Source organism: Crotalus tigris, unplaced genomic scaffold, assembly GCF_016545835.1.
Source record: "Crotalus tigris isolate CLP2741 ecotype Arizona unplaced genomic scaffold, ASM1654583v1 scf7180000017666.379230911805:20528666, whole genome shotgun sequence".
In the NCBI taxonomy this organism is placed as follows: domain Eukaryota; kingdom Metazoa; phylum Chordata; class Lepidosauria; order Squamata; family Viperidae; genus Crotalus; species Crotalus tigris.
Window position 1 is genome coordinate 841959 of NW_024096552.1, and position 23944 is coordinate 865902.

Sequence of the window (23944 nt, forward strand, 5' to 3'; positions counted from 1 at the left end):
CAGAATCCAGAGAAGGCAGAATTGGGGGTTTCTATATTTGATAACTAAAGCTGAAATATAATTGGATTACATTGAATGACAAGCAGCTTATTTTAAAGTTTGTCGAGTCACTTTTGGCCTAAGGAACCAAGCAGAAGCAATCAGTTGATATGATCAGTAGACTAAACTAGAGTAATGGCACACAGATACTCCAGTTAAGTCTTCCTTCTACCACATTCCTTTAGAGAGAAATGTCATGTGATACCACTGTTAATAATTATAGTATTTCCTACTTACCACATTGTAGAACAATCAAAGTTGACCAGGAGCCACTTATGAGGGTTGAAGTTGAATGAATCTGCATACTACAAAAAAAGAAAACAGACCAACTATTATAGGATAAGTGCCCTGAAATAGTTTCCAGAAAATCATTCTTTAAAATGCGACAAATATTGGTATGTTCAAAGACCTCTTTGAATTTCCAATTCAACCCACCTCAGAGGGTGCTATTGTGGGGAAAATAGATGGAGGAAGGATTATTAGGGTATGTTCACCAATTTAAATTATGCACAAAAAATAATGAAGACCATAGTAATGGTCTGCATTACTACATAAAGAGTATGTGCATTATCTACATGAATGGTCTGTATTACCTACATGGTCTGCATTACCTATATGAAAGGCTTATGGCAAGGGATGGGCTGCATGTCACAAGAACCAGGAAGAATGTATTCGGAAAATGACTGATTCAACTTATTAGAAAGTTGAAAGTAAAGTTTAAACTAAAACTGAGGGGGGGAGGTAATCAATCCTTAGGATCTTTGGGACCTATTTCCAGCATAAACCCCAAGACAACCAATCAAACAATGAGGTAAGGAGTGATGGGAAGGAAGAAAAACTCAGATATAAAGTAGGAGATACAGAAAGCATACCCAGGGTCAACTATAAAGGACTCAAAATGCCTATGCACAAAAGCTCAAAGTTTGGGGAACTAACAAGGTGAACATCAAGTAGTAGTAGTACATGTGGGCAAGTATGATATAGTTGTCATTACCAAAATTTGCTGGGATGAAACCCCTGACCTAAATGGAAGGATACAAACTATTCAAAAGAAACAGACCTAATAAAAGAGGAAGTGGAATTGCATTATATGTAAGAGATAACTACATCTCTACCAAATTGCAGAAAAAGAAGAATCAAAGCCTCCTAGAATGCATATAGGTCAATATAAAAGAAAAAAATGACATAGATATATATTACAGGCCACTCAACCAAGCAGAAGAAATACATTAGATACAGTAGACATTTTTAACTAATTAAAAATGTATGTATGAAACACATATAGCAATGGGAAACTTTAACTATTCTGACATCAACTGGGAGACAAACACTGCATGAAATGAGAGCTTAAACAGGTTCCTGACCAACCTAGCTGACATTTTTTTGTCATCCAAAAGATAGAGGAGAGTACTAGAGGATATACAGGACTTAATTCTTACTAACAGAGAAGAAGTGATGGGGGGAGGGGGTTGAAATTGCCAGAACTTTGGGAGAGAGTGATCATGTCATATTGGAATTCAATATAATGCAAACACAAATAATAGAACATAATAAAACCAGTGTCTTAAACTTTAAAAGACCTGATTTAAACAAACTTAGAACTTGGGAAGAATTCCATGGATGAAAACTTTAAAAAGGAAAACAATTCAAGAAGCCTAGGAAACTGAAAAATATTATTATAAAAGTCCAGTCCAGCTCAAACTACTGAAAATAAAAAACAAGAAATCCAAGAAGAAACCAGCCTGGTTACAAAAAGAACTCTCTGACAATGTAAGGACCCACTTCAATCCCACATCTTAAGAAAGCAGAACTCTTGGAAACAATTTCATCCAACAGGAACTTTTATTAAGAGTAGTTGATAGCAGGCATAATAGACAGGATCTGAGGGATTCTTTACAGCTCAATACTTTAAAGCAGCGGTTTTCAACCTGTAGGTTGTGACCCTTTTGGGGGTCACACAAGCCTTTCACAGGGTCTTAGGCAGGGCTTGTCAACTGCTTTCTCTCCCTCCCCCCCTCCGCTCCACCTCACTTGTTTATGGAAAATATGCTGCTTGGTGGCAGTCTGCACGAACTCTACCAAATGTGCCCTGCAGGGGGCGCATGAAGAGCACAGACGCAGAGCAAGGCCCCGCCCTCCCCAGAGACTCATTGTGCAGCAACCGGACTGACTTCTTCTCATGCACGCAGGTCAGCGAAGGGGAGGCTGCTGCAGCACCCAACTCCTGCGCCCGTCAGCTGGCGATCCCCAAACTTGAGCCAGCTGATGCAAGAGGGAGGGAAGGAGGAAGGGACTCTTCATCCTCTCCTAAGCTTCAAAGCATGATCGGCTTCCCAAGGGCACCACAATCCTCACGAAAGCGGGGGAGGGGGAGAAACAAAGGGGGCGAGAAAGCTCACCGCGGGCTCAAAGCAGCACCTGCCAGCATTGGTGACAAGAAATTCCCCACAAACCCAGGGAAGGGGTGGAGAAAAGGAGCCCCCTTTGGGAGGAAACCGCACCTTCTTCTCCTTGGCTTTGCACTCTTCTGTTTCTCGGCAGCCAGGCTGGCAAGCCTCTCCTGGCTGGAACTTCCTTTCCTTCCCTCCCTCTTGGTCTCTTCCTCCTTCCCTCCCTCTCCTATTGTCCCTTCCTTCCTTCCTTCCTTCCTTCCTTCCTTCCTTCCTTCCTTCCTTTCCTTCCCCTTCCTCTTTGTCCCTCCTTCTCTCCTTCTCCCCCTTGTCCCTCCCTCCCTCCCTCCCTCCCTTCCTTCCTTCCTTCCTTCCTTCCTTTCTTCCTTCCTTCGCTCTTGTCCAGGTTTGGGGTGAGCCTCTACAGCTGATCCGTGCTTCTGTAGCTGTAGCTGCTCTCCTTGTCTCCTGCCCAGCAAACTTGCTTGCTAGAAAACATGCGCTTGCTAATTTAGCAGAAGCATGAATCAGCTGTAGCCCGGAGCTAATCCTGGAGCTTCTGCTAACTTAGCAAGTGGCATGCCTTTTGGCAAAGCTGAGCAAGTGAACTGGGTGGAGCTCTCCTGTCTCTGCCTGTGCAAAGGAAGGTTTGCCGGCAGCAAAGCCCCCAGCCACGCTGGCAGCCTATCCCACTCCCCTTGTTCCTTCCTGGGCATGGGGGGGGGAGGAAGGAAGGGACGAAGAGGGAGAGAAGTAAGGAACAATGAGAGAGGGAAGGAAGGGAGGAACAATGGAAGGGAGGAAGGGACAAAGAGGGAAGGAAGGAAAGAAGGAAAGAAGGAATGAAGGGACAATGGGAGAGAGGGAGGGAAGGAGGAAGAGACTAAGAGGGAGAGAAGGAAAGGAAAGGAAGGAAAGGAAGGGACAATGGGAGAGAGGGAGGGAAGGAGGAAGAGACTAAGAAGGAGGTGAAGAAAAGGAAGGAAAGAAGGAAGGGACAATGGGAGAGAGGGAGGGAAGGAGGAAGAGACTAAGGGAGGGGAAGGAAAGGAAGGAAAGGACAATGGGAGAGGGTGGGAAGAAGGAAGAGACTAAGAAGGAGGTGAAGGAAAGGAAGGAAAGAAGGAAGGAAGGGACAATAGAGAGAGGGAGGGAAGGAGGAAGAGACTAAGAGGGAGAGGAAGGAAAGGAAGGAAAGGACAATGGGAGAGAGGGAGGAAAGGAGGAAGAGACAAAGCAGGAGGCGAAGGAAAGGAAGGAAGGAAGGGACAATGGGAGAGAGGGAGGGAAGGAGGAAGAGACTAAGGGAGGGGAAAGAAAGGAAGGAAGGAAAGAAGGAAGGGACAATGGGAGAGGGAGGGAAGGAGGAAGAGACTAAGAGGGAGGTGAAGGAAAAGAAGAAAAGAAGGAAGGAAGGGACAAGGGGAGAGAAGGAAGGGAAGGAAGGCAGGCACACACCCCAGTCCCATCCAAGAGACCCACAGATTCCCCCCCCACAGGCACTCTGCAACCTGAGTGATCAGCTGGCCACGCCCCCTGGCCATTGATCATGTGACCCTTGGACACTGTGAACGTCATAAGTATGAATCAGTTGTCAAGCATCCGAATGTAAATCACATGACCCTGGGGATGCTGCAACAATCATAAGTGTGAAAAATTATCATAATTCGCTTTTTCAGTGCTGTTGTAACTTCAAACAGTCACCAAGTGAATTGTTGTAAGTCGAGGACTACCTATACTTTCCCATTTTTTCCTTTTTTTGTCAAGTTTTTGATACCCCCTGCCAGCTGGATGGGGGGTTGGGGGTCACCACAACTTGAGGAACTGTATTAAAAGGTCACGGCATTAGGAAGGTTGAGAACCACTGCTTTAAAGGATCCCTAAGCATACCCCACCCCACAGTTCATCCGGATGCTTCAGACTGCCCAATCCCCAGGTGTTAAGTCCATTGTGGGAAAGGGAAGATAATATCATTCTGGCTCTCTTTGTAGCACAATGTTTCACAGCTCTTCACACCTCCTTTTGAGATCAGAGAAATAAGCCAGGTTTTGGATGTTTATATTTCCCCCCCCCCTTCCTAACTGCCAGGTTAGGGAGAAGAAAGTTCAGAGGGATGCATAGTGCAGAAGGCAATTTGTTACATTGTAATGGACAGCAGACCCAGAGGCAATAAGCAAAAGATTACATTGTAGTAAATAGAGGAAGTGAAAGTCATAACCCCGCAGGCATATCCTCCCCCTTTGGCAGTAGGGCAGAATCCAGGGGAAAGTGAGATTTGTTTTTAGATCAAAGGAGATAGATAGAAATGAAATATGAATGGATTCTGACATCCTGCCCCCCTTAAAAATAAGAGAGATCCACCTGTAGAGAAACAAAACAGGTATAGAGGTTAGTCTGGTTTGTTGAGATATTCTGTATGAAACTTCTTTAGCAGTTTCAGTGCTCTGACATGACATTTATGGACCCACTCGCTTTGTGAGGAGGGAAGGTGTTTCCATGCTACTAGGCATTGAGTTGCCCCATGATATTCCTAGAATGTACGATTTCTTTTATCTCGAAGTGTTGTTCTCCTTCAACCATGATTGGGGGTGATGGGGGGGATTTTTGGCCGTAAGGGCAACTGTTGTTCTCTTTTCAGAAAGCGGCAGTGAAAAATTGGGTATATTTGCTTGAGGTTTTTGGGTAGTTCTAATTCTACTGTTACTGGGTTTATGATTCTTTTAATTGGAAAAAGTCCTATATATTTTGGGCCAAGTTTTTTACAGGGCTTTTTTACAGGGATTTTAGGTATTTTGTAGACAAATATACCATTTCTCCTACAACGAATGGTATGGGTTCGACTCTCTTTTTATCTGCTTGTACTTTGTATGCTTGCCTAGCTTCATCTAAGGCTTTCCTAACTATTGGCCAGGTGTTTTGTTATTGTGCTATCCATTCTTTCAGCAATGGGATTGCCGATTTGTTTGGGATTAGTTCTGGCATAGTCTTGATTCTCTCACGGGCCTTTCGATCAGCAAGGAGGTCCTCAAATTGCCCTCTCAGACAGAACATGCAGCAGTTGAAGTTGTTGAGCTTTGGGGCATTGGAATCATGCAGGTTCACCACCCAATCTGCGGCAGCCCCAATCAAAGCAGATTGCACGATACAGATATGGGCTTTATCAATGAGGATGTCCCATCCATATTCTTCCATGTAGGTGGGGACTTGGGTTAGGAAGAACCCCAAGCATGGTGGCTCCCCCCTGGTGGTTCAGATCGGCCAATCCCCAGGTGGCACCAACAGCCCCATCTAGCAGGAGCCCACGTGGCCATTGCCAGACCACTTCTTTTTTTTAATATATTTTATTAGATTTTTTTATGGGTAGGGAAAAGGTGGGGTTGGTGCAGGTACAGGGAAATTGGGATAAAGGGGACAGGGTGTGGATAATTACAGTAAATACGTAATTCAGCGAACAAGCTGTCATCTGGGTCTTCATATTGAGTATTATTGTTTATATAATACTAGATATTTATAAGAATAAATAGTTATAGTTACAACTGACATTTGGTAAAACAGTAATATTCCTTTAAATAATTAACATAATTGATAGCATAACAATTATTCCCAATCATCATGCTGTAGAAAGAAGTGACCAGAGCCAGCTCTTTGGGGAAGGAAAGCACAGGTTCAGAGAGTTAAACAGAGCAAAGGGTCTGAACCCTGAAAAGGGGGCTGCGAAACATACTTATACACCTTAATATGTATACATTTCCTGAGCACACAATATTCCTTACATGGCAATTTCTTATACATCCTTATCTTGACATATTTGAAGAATATCAGTCAACTTTAACCTAGTGCATGATTTTGTAAAACAGGACATGGTCCAGACTGACCAGGCCATGTTGGAAAATAGGAAACCTTTCTGCAGACCCTTGCAGAATAGGAAGCCATCTGCAGACCCAGCATTTTTGAAACTTCATCTTTGAAACTTTAACATTTATCCACTTTACTCCCCCCCTTTTGAGACTTATCTCAACCTGAAGATGAGTCTCAATCAGTGATACTTGGATCTGCTGTGTCCAGATGATGGAACTACCATAAAGCCAGAACCTGGGCAGTTGCCTTCCACTCAGCTAGTAGTGACATCTTTTTGGAAGGGTTATATTATTCATTAATGAGAATAAACATTGAATGAGGCAACACCCACTAATAAGCATAGCTATACAAATAATAATATATTGAATTACTGTTCCTATAAGACCCATTGGAAGCCAGGACCATAAGTTACTCCACCAACTACCTAGAGAATCGATTTGTAAGTCTGAGGCCAAGTTATGAAGGGCTTTGATTTGCTGCTTTATAATTGGGGATTGATCTGTTAAGCTAAAACAACACATTCCTTCAAAAGACTCATAGCCTAAATGTTGGCGGAGCAAAAGATAGTCAATGGCTGCTCGATTTTGCAAAATGGCTTTACAAAGCTCAATAAGCTCTTGATTAATAGCAGATAATGCTTAAAAAGTAGCATTTATAGTTTTTGCCAAACTGCAAGTAATAGAATTCAGATTAACATGGGCTCGAACAGCAAGTGCAGGGACTCCCACCAATGAAACAGCCAACGCATTATACTCAGCTGCATTTAAAAGGGTGCAAGATGAGTCACATTCCTCACTCAGAGTTTCTGCTCTCTTATGTCGTGTAGTATTAGAAACAGTAAAGACTGATTTACTTGGTAGGAATGTAGTCAATCTGCTTAAGCAACAGTAAGCCATACTTAGATTAGCAGGAATATAGTTAAAAGTTTCTCTTCCACATGTGAAGAACCACCCCTTTGGCAACCAGATATTCACATAGCTAAAAGACACAGATTGGTAAGACTTACAATTCAGCTTTTCGTGGTCCACTTTTATACAATGAGTTTGGGGTTTTGTAGTGGGTTGCTCACAGCCTATAATATGAGCACACTGTGTACCTTCTGGAACAGCTACGATTGGAATATATAAAGCAAGAGCATCAGATGGCAAATGGTTGGAAATATGACCCCACCTATATAATGTTTCATACCCTATGGTGTCCTTTATCACATAGTGGCGTAAATCAGTATAATTTTTTACCACTGTGGCTGGAACACATACAGGTATCAAACACATAGAAAGCAGGTTTTCCATATCATAGGCTTCAGCAAGGCAAAAGTCCGTTGAATTTGCTACCTCCACCAGTTCAGCCATATTCTTTCCTAAGGCTCCTTCAAGCCTCTGCAACTTTTTCCTTATATCATCATAGTTCTGTGCTATAAACCTTTCATTTAACATCCTCACATTATCAGCCTGCCTCGGATCTATTTGAGTATAAAGTTCATACACATCAGTCAATCTCTGAAGAAAACTTTCCGGACTCTCATCGGCTCCCTGAATCACTAATGAAGGCTTAGACATGTTCACCGGGGGGTTTCCTGCCTTACGGAGAGCTTCCACCACTAAATTCTGATACTTATTCAACAACTTCATATGCTCAGCTTCCCTAACTTTCCAATCAGGGTCTGTTTCCGGTGCTCGGGCAAGCAATTCAGGCTGAACGTCTTGCACCGCAGGGAATCTTTCCCTCAAGCACTTTCTCACCGCTGCCTTCCACTTTTCCTTTTCCTCAGGAGTTAAGAGTGTATTTAACAGCTGCTGTATATCCTGCCATGTCGGGTTGTGGGTCTGCATAATAGTCTGGAATAACTCTGCCATCTCTGTTGGTTTTACAAAGAGAGGACCATAATGCTGTTTCCAATTTAAAAGATCTGTTGTAGTGAAAGGGACATACTGAAACATAGATTGGATTTGCACTTCCCCTTGCTGGTCTGTTACTTGTTGATCAATCTGCCTCAGAGGTGCTATTAAATCACGTTTAGCAGCCTCTGCCCAAGCAGTAGCTGATCTCGTCATTACTCTCACAGCCCTTTCCAGCCCAGCCCCCTCCGGCTCATTCTCACTCACCTCTCCACTCTCCTCTATGAATTTTTCTCCCTCTAGATCCCTTTCCTCCTTAGGAGCCGACGGCCCCCCTTTCATTTGCTTTTGTCTCACAGCAGGTGGAGCACCATCCAACACTCCAGCCGCTGCTGCTGATAATTGAGACAGCGGGGACAGGCGTGGCACATAGGGAGGGGGTCTGAGGACTACCTCCTCCACTTCCACCATTACTTCCTTTTTTGCATCTGAAACCTCGGTCTTCACAACTTTCACATCCTTAAAATGCTTGGCAACAACCTGTGGCTTCTTACCCTTTGGCTAGCTACACAAAGATGGATCATTTCTGCTTGACATTGCAATAAATCATCCGCCTTTTCTGCCACCGCATCCCCCCCACTGATCTATATATTGAAACTGATTAGGATATTTCTCTTCATTGGCAGCTATTAGGGAGGTTAGATCATCAATGATTTGATTTTTAAATGTTCCCTCCAGGGGCCATTCAACGTCCATATGAGGCCACTGCTCCTTGCATAAAAAACTCAATCTTTCCTTTGTAACCTTTGGATAAGGGACCTTATATTGAGCATTTAAAATACACATCAAACCCTTTTAACATGCATTCCAGTGGTGTGCTAGGAACGCTACTTTGCCCCCCCCCCATGCTGACAACACAGCCACTGACCTACGGTGCCGGACGTTCCAACGGTCACCTATAGGAAATGCAGCAGCTTAATCACCCACACAGTCTAACACAGACTACTTTAGGAATGACGTCCCGAGTCCAGGAGGGTGATCAAGCCTCCTTTTCTATCTTCAAGTGAGATAGGTACTTTACAACTTTAACACATACTCGCCTGTGATGTCTTCACACTTGTCCTGGCCAGGCATTGGTTCAGACCTCCTTTCCTTCCCCCAAAGGGTTCTTGGACTGGCTGTCAGCACCATCGTCCTTGTTGACGAGCCACAGCTGTCTCCCAGAGGAATACACACTCGTGGCACCTGGAGAATGGTTCAGGGGTGGCTCCCCAGCAGGTCCGAGGGGTCTAGCTGTCCTGAGAGAAACAATGCCTCGCTCAAGAGTCCCATCTAGGTGTGCCAGCAAACTGTTGTAGAAAGAAGAGACCAGAGCCAGCTCTTTGGGGAAGGAAAGGTTTATTGCACAGGTTCAGAGAATTAAACAAAGCAAAGGGTCTGAACCCTGAAAAGGGGGCTGCGAAACATACTTATACCCCTTAATACATATACATTTCCTGAGCACACAATATTCCTTACATGGCAATTTCTTATACATCCTTATCTTGACATATTTGAAGAATATCAGCCAACTTTAACCTAGTAAAACAGGATATGGTCCAGACTGAGCCTGGCCACATTGGAAAACAGGAAACCCTTTTGCAGACCCTTGCAGAACAGGAAGCCATCTGCAGACCCAGCATTTTTGAAACTTCATCTTTGAAATTTTAATATTTATCCACTTTAATCAAGCTTAATACTTAATATAATAAAGCTCTAAAATCTCTTCTTATTCTAATGTGTTTCAACCCACTGATAAATTTTTCCCCAGGTTTTATAGAAGATTGAATCTTCTTTGTCCTTCATCTCTATTGTTAATCTGTCCATTTCTGCACAATCTAGGATTTTCAAAATTATAATCTGGTCTGATGGTAGGTTTTCATTTTTCCAAAATTGGGCGAATACTATTCTTGCAGCTGTTAATACATGTAATATTAAATAATCATTTTCTTTGCCATAATTAGGTCTTAATATACCTAACAAGAACAGTTCTGGTTTAAATTCTATCTGGATTTTCATCACCGATGACAAGCTGACTATAGACCCTGCAGATGTTTCTCTGTTCCCAGGGTCTGGAATTCTTTCGCTGGTGGGCCCATCTGGGCTGAATGCCACCCTGGAGGGGTGGCCACCAAGGAGTGAACCTTTGAGGAAGGAGAGCCGGTGATAGCCGGCTCTCTGAATTCAAAACAGCCCCTGGAACCGGCAAAAGAAGGGCAGAGTGCCTCTGCGATCGCTGCCATCATCAGCTGATCGTCAGAAACAGAAGACAGCTGATTGAGAACAAGCAATTGCTCCGGGTGAGATAACCTCAATATTTATGGCAAACTGGACCTTTTGAAATAAATTGCCTGCCTTTGAGCTGAAGCTGGAAGCTTAAGGGAGGGAGAAGGGGTTTTTAATTCCCCCCTCCCCTAAAGCAGCGGTTTAAGCTTCATTATAAAACTTTTGAACTCTTTTTCAATGGAATTAAAGTAGAAGATCTTACTATATTTTAGTAATAGTAGTAAAGTTGGAAGGGACCTTGGAGGTCATCTAGTCCAACCCCCTGCTCAGGCAGGAAACCCTACACCATTTCGGACAAATGGCTGTCCAGTCTCTTCTTAAAAACTTCCAGTGTTGGAGCATTTACTGCTTCTGGAGGCAGGCTGTTCCACTGATTAATTGTTCTCACTGTCAGGAAGTTTCTCCTTAGTTCTAGGTTGCTTCTCTCCTTGATTAGTTTCCACCCGTTGCTTCTTGTCCTGCCTTCAGGTGCTTTGGAAAATAGCTTAATTCCCTCTTCTTTATGGCAGCCCCTGAGATATTGGAATACTGCTATCATGTCCCCCCTTGTCCTTCTCTTCGTTAAACTAGACATACCCAATTCTAGCAACCGTTCCTTATATGTTTTAGCCTCCAGTCCCCTAATCATCTTTGTTGCTCTTCTCTGTACTCTTTCTAGAGTCTCAACATCTTTTTTACATCATGGTGACCAAAACTGGATGCAGTATTCCAAGTGTGGCCTTACCAAGGCATTGAAGAGTGGTATTAATACTTCACGTGATCTTGATTCTATCCCTCTGTTAATGCAGCCTAGCACTGTGTTGGCCTTTTTGGCAGCTGCAGCACACTGCTGGCTCATATTTAGGTGATTGTCTACTAGGACTCCGAGGTCCCTCTCACAGTTACTACTATTGAGCATGGTGCCACCTATGCTGTACTTGTGCATTTGGTTTTTCTTGCCTAAATGTAGAACCTTGCTTTTTTCACCATTGAATTTCATTTTGTTAGTTAGTGCCCAGTGTTCAAGTCTGTCCAGATCCTTCTGTATCTTAAGCCTGTCTTCTGGAGTGTTGGCTATTCCTGCCAGCTTGGTGTCATCTGCAAATTTGATGAGTTCCCCATCTATCCCTTCATCCAAATCGTTGATGAAGATGTTGAAGAGTACTGGGCCCAGAACAGAGCCCTGGGGCACCCCATTACACACTTCCCTCCATATAGATGCAGTTCCACTGAGGACCACTCACTGAGTACGGCCGGTCAGCCAGCTACGGATCCATCTGGTGGTGATTCTGTCTACCCACATTTTTCTATCTTATCAAGTAGTAGGTTGTGATCTACTTTATCAAATGCCTTACTGAAGTCCAAGTAAATTATGTCCACAGCATTCCTCTGATCCACTAATTTTGTCACTTGGTCAAAGAATGCAATAAGATTTGTATGGCATGATCTATTTTTGACAAACCCATGTTGGCTTTTAGTAATGACTTTGTTTGCCTCTAGGTGTTTGTTGATTCATTGTTTGATTATCTTTTCAGGATCTTCCCAGGTATTGAGGTCAGGCTGATAGGTCTGTAATTTCCTGGATCCATTTTTTTTCCTTTTTTGAGGATGGGAACTACATCAGCTCTTTTCCAGTCCTCTGGTAGTTCCCCTGTGTTCCAGGATCTTTGAAAAATATAGTTCAGTGGCTCCGATATCACATCTGCCAGTTCCTTGAGAACTCTGGGGTGTAATCCGTCTGGTCCTGGCGATTTGAACTCATCTAGGCTGGACAGGTGCTCACTAACCATTTTCTTGCCTATCTTAACTTGTGTTTCTGTTTTGTTTTTTATGGCACTATTTTTGATAGGTTGGTCTGTTTTTTCCCTTTGTGTAAAGACAGATGCAAAAAATGAGTTAAATAGTTCTGCTTTCTCCCTGTTGCTTGTCACCTTCTTGCCACTTCCACCCACTAATGGACCAATCATTTTCTTCACTTTTTTCTTGTTTTTTACATGTTGAAAGAAGCTTTTTTGTTATTTTTGACTTTGGTCGCAAGCCTTAGTTCATTTTGAGCCTTGGCTTTCTTCACTTCATCTTTGCAGGCTCGGGCTATTTGCTGATATTCTGACTTAGTTATGTTCCCCTCTTTCCACTTTCTATATTTGTCCTTTTTATTTTTCAATTTGTCAGAGAGTTCTTTATGCAGCCATGCTGGTTTCTTTTGAGAGCTGTTGTTTTTCCTCTTTGTTGGTATTGTGCGAGACTGTGCTTTTATTATCTCATTTTTTCAAAATTTCCCAAGCTTCTTGAGTTGTTTTCCCCTTGAGGATTCTCATCCATGGAATCCTTCCCAAGCCCTCTCTAAGTTTATTGAAATTAGCTCTCTTGAAGTCCAAGACTCTAGTTTGACTGTGTTCTATTGCTTGTGCTTCTATAATGATGAATTCTAATATTGCATGATCATTTCCTCCCAGGGTTCCTATGGCTTCAACACCTTCTATCATTTCATCTCTGTTAGTGAGAATTAGATCCAAAATGGCTAATCCCCTAGTTCCCTTCTCTACTTTTTGGGAGACAAAGTTGTCTGCTAGGTTTGCCAGGAACTTGTTTGATCTTCCACTTGGTGCGGAGTTTGTCTCCCAGTTGATGTCAGGGTAGTTAAAGTCCCCCATTACTATTATGATGTGCTTCCTACATACCTTAGTTAGCTGACTAGCAAAAAGTTCATCTATTTCCTCTGTTTGGTTGGGTGGTCTGTAGTATACACCTATGGCAATGTCATCCCCCCCTTTTATATTGACCCAAATGCATTCAAGACAGTTTTTATCATTGTTGTGCTCTATTTCTGTGGAGATGTAGTTATTTCTTATATAGAGAACAACTCCACCTTCTCTTTTATTTGGTCTGTTTTTTTAAATAATTTAAATCCCTCTAGCTGTGTGTTCCATGTGTGGGTTTCATCCCACCATGTTTCCGTAATGGCAACAATATCGTATCTGCCCTCATTAACCTGAATTTGTAGTTCACCCTGTTTGCTGTTCATACTCTGTGCATTGGTGTATAAACATTTGAGTCCTTTGTGAGTGGCCCTGTGTTTCCTTTCTACATAACCTGTGTGGTGCCTGAATTCCCCTATTGTCTTACCACCTATTTGGTTAGTGCACTTTTATTATGGACAGAAAAGCAAGATTGCTATGATATATATTCTCTTTTTTTGGAAGAAGCCAGCTTAATTGCTTTGCTACGGAACTTTATCTTGCTGTTTCACTTTCTAAACTTTTTTTCCCTCTCCCTATTCAAACAATGGGGGAAGAAACAGTGTCCCCTGGTGGTTATTTTTTTCTCTGACCTTGGATACACAGCTGCAAATTTTCGCTCAATGCCCAGACACTTGGCTGTGTGCCCACACATTCTTATCTTTTAGAGACCTTCAAAAGAGAACTTTGGGTTTTTGCTTTTGTTTTTGCCTAGTGTCTGGCTTTTTATCTGTGACTGGTTGTAATTTCTGTAGTAAGGAAACTACACAAGAAGATCTTGCAAAGCTGCAATTGGATTAAAACTTGGTTATTGTTGCCTTGTAGGCTTGGCTTTTTTTTCCTGGCTTATTTTTTTTTTTTTACTCTTTTTCTAGAGTCTTTGGGTGCTTCTTTGTCCATATCTTCTTTTTTCCCTTTTTAAGGGTTTCTCAATAATCTTTCTTTTTTGGATAACTTTCATTCCTTCTTTTGATTTTTAAATTTCTCTCTTATTTTTTTAAATAATAGGAGGGCACTGTACTACCATTTTTATCCTTCTTTCACCTTTTTGCACATTTTGGTGGATTACAATCGGCCAGTGGGCCTCCATGTTGGGTTACAAATAAAGTGACCATCGGGCCTGTTATTGGACTACAAATTACAACTATAATAATTTGAAGATAAGTACACTAAATTTGGTGAAAGAAGTGAAAAAGGGTTCTTCATCCCCTGCCTCAACTTCGGTGAGTCCGGCACCCCCAAAATCTATCACTACATTTCTACAGCAGGAAACCCAACAAGCTCAACAAAAAGACACACAGACCATACTCCAGGCAATCGCGGATTGTAGAATGGATATGAAAAAGGACTTAGAGAGAAACTATGAAGATTTGAAGAATGATATCCTTAAGATGGATCAAAGAATGGAAGGATTTCAGCAGGCGATGATAGATACACAACAAAGAATGCAGAAAATTGAAGACAAGTCAGCAGTGGTAGATGAGAAATTAATAGCTCTACAACAGGAAAACCAGAGATTGGCACAATCTAATGTGGAATTGGAAGGCAATATGGTGGTCATGGAGATGGAACGGACATCGTATTTCTTAAGACTTCAAAATGTGATAAAAGAGAAAGATGAGAACTTATTAGACTTGATGAGTGGACTCCTGACGGATTTACTTGGAATTGGAAAGGACAAAATGAATAGGGAATTGGACCAGGTTTTTAGAGTCAACTCTAACTACGCAAGAAGGAACAGAGTGCTCAGGAGGTCCACGTCAGATTTCTTAAAAGAAATCAACGAGATGAAATTTTGAGAATTGTAAGGGACCAACCTATGAAGTATAAAGATAAAGAGCTTGTAGTTCTTAAACAGATTCCTAGAAAAATAAGGAAAGCACGAAGAGATTATCAATTTTTAACAAGGAAACTGTCTGATAGAGGGGTGAATTTTAGATGGTTGATTCCAGAAGGACTACTGTTTTTTTGGGACTCGAAAAGATATAGACTGGACACTCCATTCCAAGCAGAGGAATTTTTCAATAAGCACAGAGCCTTTTTGGAGAAAGGTGATATGGAATTTAAGAGATCAGAGGGAACGCCTACTGCAGAAACTTCTAAGCAAACAGAGGAGGAGATACCAAAAAAGATGCAATCAGAGGAAGACGTCAGACCTAAAGATCAGAGACAGATAAGCTCACCTAGAAGATTAAGATCCTGAAATAATTGAAATTATGGAGGAAATTGGAATATACTCAATAAATATAAATGGTCTCAATTCCCCATCAAAAAGGAGTAAAATATTTCATAGGCTACAGAAACTTAAAATGGGCATAATTTCTCTACAAGAGACTCATATTAAGAAACAACACTCTAGAATTTTAGAACAGCCAAAAGTAGGAAAACTTTATTTTTCTTCGGCATTACAAAAGAAAAGAGGGATAGTGATATATATATAAAAAAAGTTGAATCCAAAACAAATTTATTCTGATGAGGAAGGAAGAATAGTAATGGTGGAGATTTCATGGAATCAAAAACAAATATTGTTGGTGGCAATATATGCCCCCAATGAGAAACAAGAGCAATTTTTTCAACAACTATACAACAAACTTGTGGATTTAAACTATCATAGTCTTTGTATATTGGGAGACTTTAATGCAATTGTGGATGCACTTCGAGACTACAAAAGCCATAAACAAGGGAAGAAAGGAAGTAATATTTTATCTAAATCTTGTTTAAAAATGAAAGATGAACTATGTTTGCAGGATATATGGTGAGAGATGAATCTAGGAAAGATACAAATATCTTTTACTCTAACAGGCATAAATCTTGGTCAAGAATAGACATGATATGGATCTCCCATGATCTGAAGACTATGATACAGGAAATTGAAATAGAATCAAATATTTGGGCAGACCATAATCCAATTAAAATGACATGGAAAGGATCTAAGAAAAGATTGAGATGGTCTCTGAATAAATCTATTTTGAAGGAAAAATAATTTTTACAATTAGCAACAAAAGAAATGGATTTTTTTTTAAGATTAATAAAAAGGAAGATACTTCTATTCAAAATGTTTGGGACACGGCAAAAGCATACTTTAGAGGTTTAGCTATAACCTATGTTGCTAAAAAGAACAAAGAAAAGAGAATCACACAGTCCAAATTGAAAAAACAGCTTGGTATACTGGAGCTGGAATTACAAACTGATCCACAAAAGAAAAATTTGAAGATACAAATGGACTTAATAAAACATAAATTAAATCTACTTGAGACTGATACTATGGCCCAACAGATTAAATAAGCCAAACAGAACTTTTTGGAAAATGCTAATAAACCTGGTAGATGGCTTGCATATAGACTGAAAAAAGAAAGAGAAAAAAGATCAATAAGTAAATTACTGGATGAAAAGGGTGAAATACACTGTCATAATGATGGTATCAAAAAAAATCATTAAGGCCTTTTATGAACTACTTTATAAGGCTGAGATGATCTCTGAAGAGGCAATTCAGTACTATTTTAAAAAAGCAAATCTTCCAAAAATATCAGAAAATATGTGACAGAGGTTAAGTGAGAAGATATCAATGATGGAGATCATAGAGGCAATTAAAAGACAAAAGAAAGATAAGACACCGGGGCCGGACGGACTACCTGCAGAATTTTATGTAGTTTTACAAGATACTGTGACTCCTTTTCTGAAGGACCTGTGTAATGAAACTTTTATACACACAAAAATTCCAAACTCATGGATTGAAGCTAATATTACTTTGATACCTAAAGAAGATACAGATCCTACACAAATTAAAAACTACAGGCCAATATCGTTACTAAATGTGGATTATAAAATCTTTGCTGCAATTTTGGCAGAAAGAATGAAAAGCTTTTTAATAGAATTTATTCACCCAGACCAAAATGGGATTTTACAAAGAACTGGCTCCACTTGATTAAATACTTTTAAAAACAGATGAACATTTGATTAAGAAGTTTTATAAATTCTTATTAAATTGGAAGATGGAAGAAGAACAAGTAAAAGAGACAATGATAGTATGGGCAAATAACTTTGGATATTTTATAAAACTAGAAGACTGGCAAAAACTGTGGGATAAAAATATCAAACTTACTAAAGCAGTAACATACAAAGAAAGCTTATATAAAATGTTTTATAGATGGCATATGACACCAGTTTGCTTAACAAAAATGTTCAAAAATTTATCGGATACATGTTGGTAATGTAAGCAAAAATCAGGTACTTATTATCATGCCTGGTGGACATGTTTTATTGCAAAAAAATATTGGTCTAAGATTCATAGATGGTTAGAAAAGATGATGAAAATCCAGCCCACTTCTTCTGTGGCCACTCACTGCCACTCAAGTGTGTTGCCCCCAGCCTCCATTTCACCAGCAGAGGCCTTCAGGAAAGACCTCTGCAGCCAAGAATGGAGCCCTGGGTTGAAACAGAAGACCTACTGGTAAAACAGAGACTGGGAATGATGCACATGAATGGCTGCAGAAGAAGTGGGCCATGCAGGCTCCTACAGGATGGAGCTGTCAGTGCTGCTGCCCTGAGGTAAGTCAGGTGTTGGGACCTGTAGGTGCCCTAAGGTAAGTGGGTGCAGGATGTGTGGGGCAGCTCAACCCCCTCCCTCACCTCACGGCAGTGGCACTGTGAACAATCAGATGGAATGGGCAGGTAGCCAGCCACACAGGTTCTTAACTAGGACTTTTTGGGTGTAGGGCTTATATTAGGTGCAAGCGAAGAAATCAAGCTTATTTTCTGGATAGATCTTATTTTCAGGGAAACATGGTAATTGTGAAAAGGATTATGGAGTCGCAGTGGACAATTACTTAAATATGAGCCAGCAATGTGTGCAGCAGCCAAAAAAGCCAAATGCAGTCTTAGGCTGCATTAACAGAGGGATAGATTCAAGATGACATGAAGTATTAGTACTGCTTTATAAAGCCTTAGTAAGAGCATACTTAGAATATTGCATCCAGTTTTGGCCACCATATTATAGAAAATATATTGACACTCTGGAAAGAGTGCAGAAAAGACCAACAAAGATTATTAGCAGCTGATGGCTAAAAAATATGAAAAATGATTGCAGCAGTTGGGTATATCTACTCTAATGAAAAGTAGTACTAGGGGAGGCATGATAGTAGTTTCAATATTTGAGAGGCTGCCACAAAGAAGAAGGGTTCAACCTATTTTCCAAAGTACCAGAAGTCAAGACAAGAAACAATGGTTGGAAACTGATCAAAGAGAGAAGCATCCTAGAACTAAGTGAGAACAATTAATCAGTGGAACAGCTTGCCTTCAGAAGTGATGGATGCTCCATCACTGGAGGCTTTTAAGAGGAAAATGGACAGCCACTTGTCTGAAATGGTATAGGGTCTCCTGTTCAAGCAGGGGGTTGGATTCCAATGTCCCTTCCAATTTTCTTATTCTGTTAAGCCATAGAATTCAATGAGGGTGTACTTTCTTTTCACATGATTATACATCTACCCCACCCTCACATATGTTGAACAAGCAGTGCTTGGGAGGGGATACTAACAGTATCATAAGTTTATTTCCTTTTCTTTTTGGGGTGTGTGTGTGTGTGTGTGTAAATCAGTGTTGATTGTAACTGTCTGAATGGTTCCCTGCACTTTTCTTAGCAATATTTTCAAAAGTGGTTTGCCAGTAGCTACTTTCTAGGAGAGTGAGAGACTAGCCCAAGATCACCCGTACGGTCTTATGCCCAATGCAGGATTAGAATTTACAGTCTCCTGGTTTATAACTGGGTGCCTTAATTATTATACCTAATTGGCTTCCTACACACAAATAATAAAGGTTATTATTCCTGGATTAATTTGTTAAAATCACTTAATTTTATTAACTAAGTTTAAACACTTGCTAATGATATGTGAAATGCCACATTCTAAACACTGCCCTCACTTCATCCCAATGGTGTTAAGAGTGGCAAATACTTAATGATATGACCCTGCATCTCTTGTTCAAAGGAAAAGTGTGGGAATACTAGATTTTCTCCCCTTGCATCTTAACAGTTTTTCCATCAGGTTACTGCTCTTTTATGTAAAACAAATGCTTTAACTTATCTTATAGAAACAGTGAGCAAATCAGTAGAAGTAGGAAATTTATTCATATTTATTGAATGGTTGCTATCCTGAAAAATGCTGTGCCACCCTGCAAGTGATGATTCATTTCCTTCAAAAGCCAATAAAACCTACCCAGGAAATTACATCGGGCTTTGTTTGCTGATAAAATGAAAAGAAGAGATGCTTTACAGATTAGCATTCCCCCTCCTTTTTCTTTATTAGTCTGTAGCCAGTAGGCATTGACCTTCTCCAAAGAATGTTTTTTTAATGTTGACATAGAATTTATCTGACAGCTGAAGAGAGACCCAGGAAATTGCATTGCCCTTATCTAAGGAAGCACAGGGAAAGTAACTAGGCATTATTGAAAAAGGGGCAGAATATAAAAGAAAAATATTATACACAGAATGTTAAACAAATTCTTCCCATCCATGCTCTGTTGTAAACTGAAGAAACAAAGCAAGAACTTTTCTACCTTGATTTTCAAATAAATGCAGGTAGGAAAGGTGATAATTAAACAGAATTATTTCAAATAAGTTGCAATATTAATCTACAGCTGTAGGGCTATTCAAAAAAGGAAAGTCAGCTTTGCTCATCACTTCATTTTGCTGTTTCCTTTGAATAGAGGACACATCAAAAGAACTTTATTGATTGACTGGTTCCATTTCTATTTTACTTTAGTCAAGTAAAAGGCCCAAAAGTGTTCTTGATTATTTATGATTCCTTTAGGATTGTGGATGGCAAAAAAAGACAGAAATACACAACTATCTCCAAGGGTTCTGTACTTACAAAGGATTCTTTTATCTATCAGCCAAAAAGGGCATTTCCATATAGCATAATTCTCACTAGATAACCTCTCAGTCAGGCACATACATAACTTTTCAAATGACTCTTCTGCTGCCCTCCAGAGCTGGAGAGGATGAGCAATAGAAAAAGGTTACTCACTAGTAACGATATCAACCATCAATTTCTTCCCTAACATGAGGTAAGAGAAAGTTTTAATAGAAGGCTATGCCCATGGATTCTGAGACAATTTAATACCAAGACAATGATGGAGAAGCCCTTCCCCAATCTGGCAAGAGAATTTTGTGAAAAGATCAGTAATGGGTAAAGAGCAGTCTCCCCAGGTTCTCTTATCACTCCTACCAGATTTGGCAGCAAACTACCATAATTGAGCAGGATCCCAAGAGAACCAGAGAGTCCATCTGCCAGCCCTTGTTAACCAGCCCAAGAAACAACCAACAGATGCTCTAGAAAAAGCATGGAGAAATAGGAGAGATTCTATTTTACCATGTCCACTCCAAAGTATGCTATTTAAGGAGCTACTTTTAAACATATATTTACCATTTTTCTGAAAGAGAAGCATTTTCACTGTTTAAAAATATGAATTTTGGGCTCTTTGAAAAGAGCACTGAATCCATGTTTAAAGTAGCCTAGCTGACAGCAAGGAAGATGGCGGATGGGTGCAGGTGATCATTCCTTTTCTTTTCACCATATATAAGATGTCTCCCACATGTCTGTTAAATGTTTTTCAGGTTTCTTTTCAAACAAAGGTCTAGTGCTTTAAATCTTAGTTCCCTATTTTAAAAATAGGATAAAGAAAACAACTAAGAGATAAATTGAGGGATCTTATTATAACCCCCTGGAGAAACATATTTCTCAGCATTTCTTTAGAAATCTCCCAACAATCTATAGCTTTTCTAGCACCTAAATATTAATAATGCATATTAAGATTTACATGTAATATTAGCAAATATGAGACAGATTCCCCTGATCCCACTTCCTCCTGGTTCCACTAGCCAGCAGCTGTTCTGTAGCCAGAAATCAGTTGAAATACTGGGAGAGTATGGGAGAGAGCACAGTGTTAAAGAACCAGATTTTCCCACTGCCAGGAGACCAGTGCCCAGGGACTGGAGGGGAGGATGCATGCCAACCTCTGACAATTGTTAAACACTTTATTGATGAAGTGCCTTAGCAAAAAATAAACAAGAGAAGAGGGAGCACATCTCCTTGTTATCTGTTTTTCACCAATCACACTTCAGTTGCATGTCTTTTTTACAGTAAGACCACATTTTCATTCTCCAAATAAAGTGGTACCTTTGTACTCAACTGCTTTGAAACTCATCAAATTTTGTAGTTAATGCATTTTGACACAATTTTTTTTCCCAGTACTTATAGTTTGGTAGTCAATGCACAAGCTAAAACTTGACTGTGTCAGCTGCCTTGTGATTTATTACATTATTCCTTATGGAAAAAAATTGTTTGGTACTCATCATTTTTGGTATTCATTGCACACACACACCCCGAACCAATTAACGAGTACCAAAGTACCACTGTATTACTTTTAGCAGATCTTGTGTATCCTGGTCAAGAAGCAAGTGTGAAAAATACCCAAGAAGCTGAATCTCTTTGTTCCAATACTAAAAAATATAGAATATAGTTAACAGATAAAAAGGTCTTAGAGCAGAACCAATAGTGATCACATTACTGCCAAATGTGAAATCCATTATTCTTGTATCTACTGCAATTCCAGGTAATTGATAGAGGCCATGCATATGTACATATATGAATCAAAATAATCCAAATGGAGAACAGCAAATATATAGGCACACACATAGCCATTGCTCTTAACACAGAGAACACATACACAACATATAAACAAAGGATCGCTCTGCTGGAACAAAGAAAGCTCTTTTTTTCACTTCAGGAGACAGATTGCACTGCTCTCCATTGGGTAAGAATACCCTGTATAATCCTAATACAGTAACAGTAATTTTAGATTTTAAAACCCACATTATAAAGACTTAGATTGGAGAAAAGATGGGAAGGATGTTTCAACAATGTTACTCTGCAGTAAGGAATGCAGATGGGGTGTGGAGTTCAGAGCTATAGAAATCCAACCTCATTTATTAAATAACCCATTCAAATGTCTGTTATAGTTGAATATATGCTGTTATGGATGAGTGATTGGGTCAGTATAAGATAACAATTGGCATATCATCTGTTAATTTCCTTCTTAAAATAGCCAAAGTACCAATGAAGGAAAACATTTGTAATTCAGGGTTGAAATGAGGGATCCTTGGTGCTCTCTGAGCTTGCTTGTTTTCTTGCTAGGTAATGAACCGTCTGCAAGAAAATAAGCAAGCTCAGAGAGCACCAAGGACCCCTCAATAGCCAGAGTGAGACAACATCCCAGTGTAATAAAATTACCTATTTATTTGCTGTTTATTTAAAAGAGACTAATATTTAAAATTCTGATTAGTGTGTAACCTGTTTAGTTGACCCTCTTCCTTGCCCCAAGAGCCCAATCAGCTTGCTGATTCAGCAGAAATCTAAAGGCAATTAAGACAAGTTAAGACAATAGCTGGAACTTATGGAGAGAAACTAGGGATAAATCATATTAAATCTGGGTTACAGTTTAATTATATACCTATTCCAAGATGAAAAGAATAGCCTAGATAGAGCACTTCTCTGCTATTATTTTATCTACATCAAAGAGACAGCATAACTCTTCTAAACCATTTTTCTAAAACTATTTTTCTAGCATTTGGTGGGCAGAAGTCAAAGCTGTTGTGTGGCTTGCTACAACTTATTTCATTTGTGGGTCATGTTACTAAGAATCACTGATGGTATGTTAGGAACTTATGTTAATACCAAACATAATGTCTTATGTGACTTTAAAAGCATCAGCTAAATGGTCCTGCTATATTACATTCTGAATTTAAGAATTCTGACTTGCCTCTACTCCATTGAGAAGGTAACGAAATTCAGGGCAGATGAAAGCACTCCCAGCATAGGCTGCATCAATATGCATCCAAATATTTTCCTCATTACCTAGAAAAAGAAATGTCTTAGATGCAATACATTTTACCTTATTAAATTATTGCAAAGGTGGGAAAAATGATCATTTGGGAGTTGCCCCACATAAAACAGGAAAGACACAGAACTAGCCATTTCTTAATGCAATTGGCAAATGGTTCCCTGCTGGCTGGTGACAGTTAGAGAGAGAGGGTTTAATCCATAGTCTAGCTGAATATACTTTTCACATCCAAAATTAGGATACCACCATCCAATGACAAGCCTGATTGAAGGCTATAGATGCATGATCAGATGAACATGAGAAAAAGTACATTTTTTGCTAGTACAAACATCTGCGTGCTCAAGGATTGGTACAAAGTAAAATAGCTTGATAGTAGAGAAAAGGTCTAATACTCATAAAGTGAACCTTTGAAATCCATCAGACTATTAGATATCATTTATTTAATTTGTTTCCCATTAATTTCAAGAGAGTTGATTATAATCAACTTAATCTGAATTCTACCCATGAATTATAGAAGCAGCTGTCTAAGAAAGGTAGTATAAATAAATCAAGAAAGTTCTGTTCATTGTCCTGAAATGTACTCTATACTGTTAATTCTTAACAACTATTGATAACAACCGTTATTAATGTCCCTTTTTGGGAAAGGTGCCAAATAAAGGTAGCTGTAAAATGTCTGATACTTTTGAAAAAGATGGATTATCTGAACTCCTCCCCTGGCTATGGAAGTTTCTCAGCTTTTGATTTCCTGATGGAATACTTCTTCAGTGAATATAATTCTATTGAATCTCCTAAATTTAATTATAGTGTGCTGTGATACAGGATTCTGAGGTGTTTTATGATTTTAAAGATTAGGTGATTTAGAAATTTTGTTATAAAATTATAA

The 23944-nt window shown here is 39.9% G+C and overlaps 1 protein-coding gene across 4 annotated transcripts in view; it reads right to left on the reverse strand.

Moving 5' to 3' along the window:
* Positions 1 to 23944, reverse strand: part of DDC (dopa decarboxylase) — a 305481-nt gene that overhangs the window by 60843 nt on the left and 220694 nt on the right. For 3 of the 4 annotated variants that reach the window (XM_039336392.1, XM_039336393.1, XM_039336391.1), the window contains 2 exons: positions 22981 to 23075; positions 277 to 344 (listed from right to left, as the gene is read on the reverse strand). In XM_039336392.1, coding sequence (XP_039192326.1) covers positions 277 to 344; positions 22981 to 23075 — 163 coding nt within the window. The remainder of the gene's footprint in view (positions 1 to 276; positions 345 to 22980; positions 23076 to 23944) is intronic. The other variant, XM_039336394.1, reaches the window with a different exon arrangement.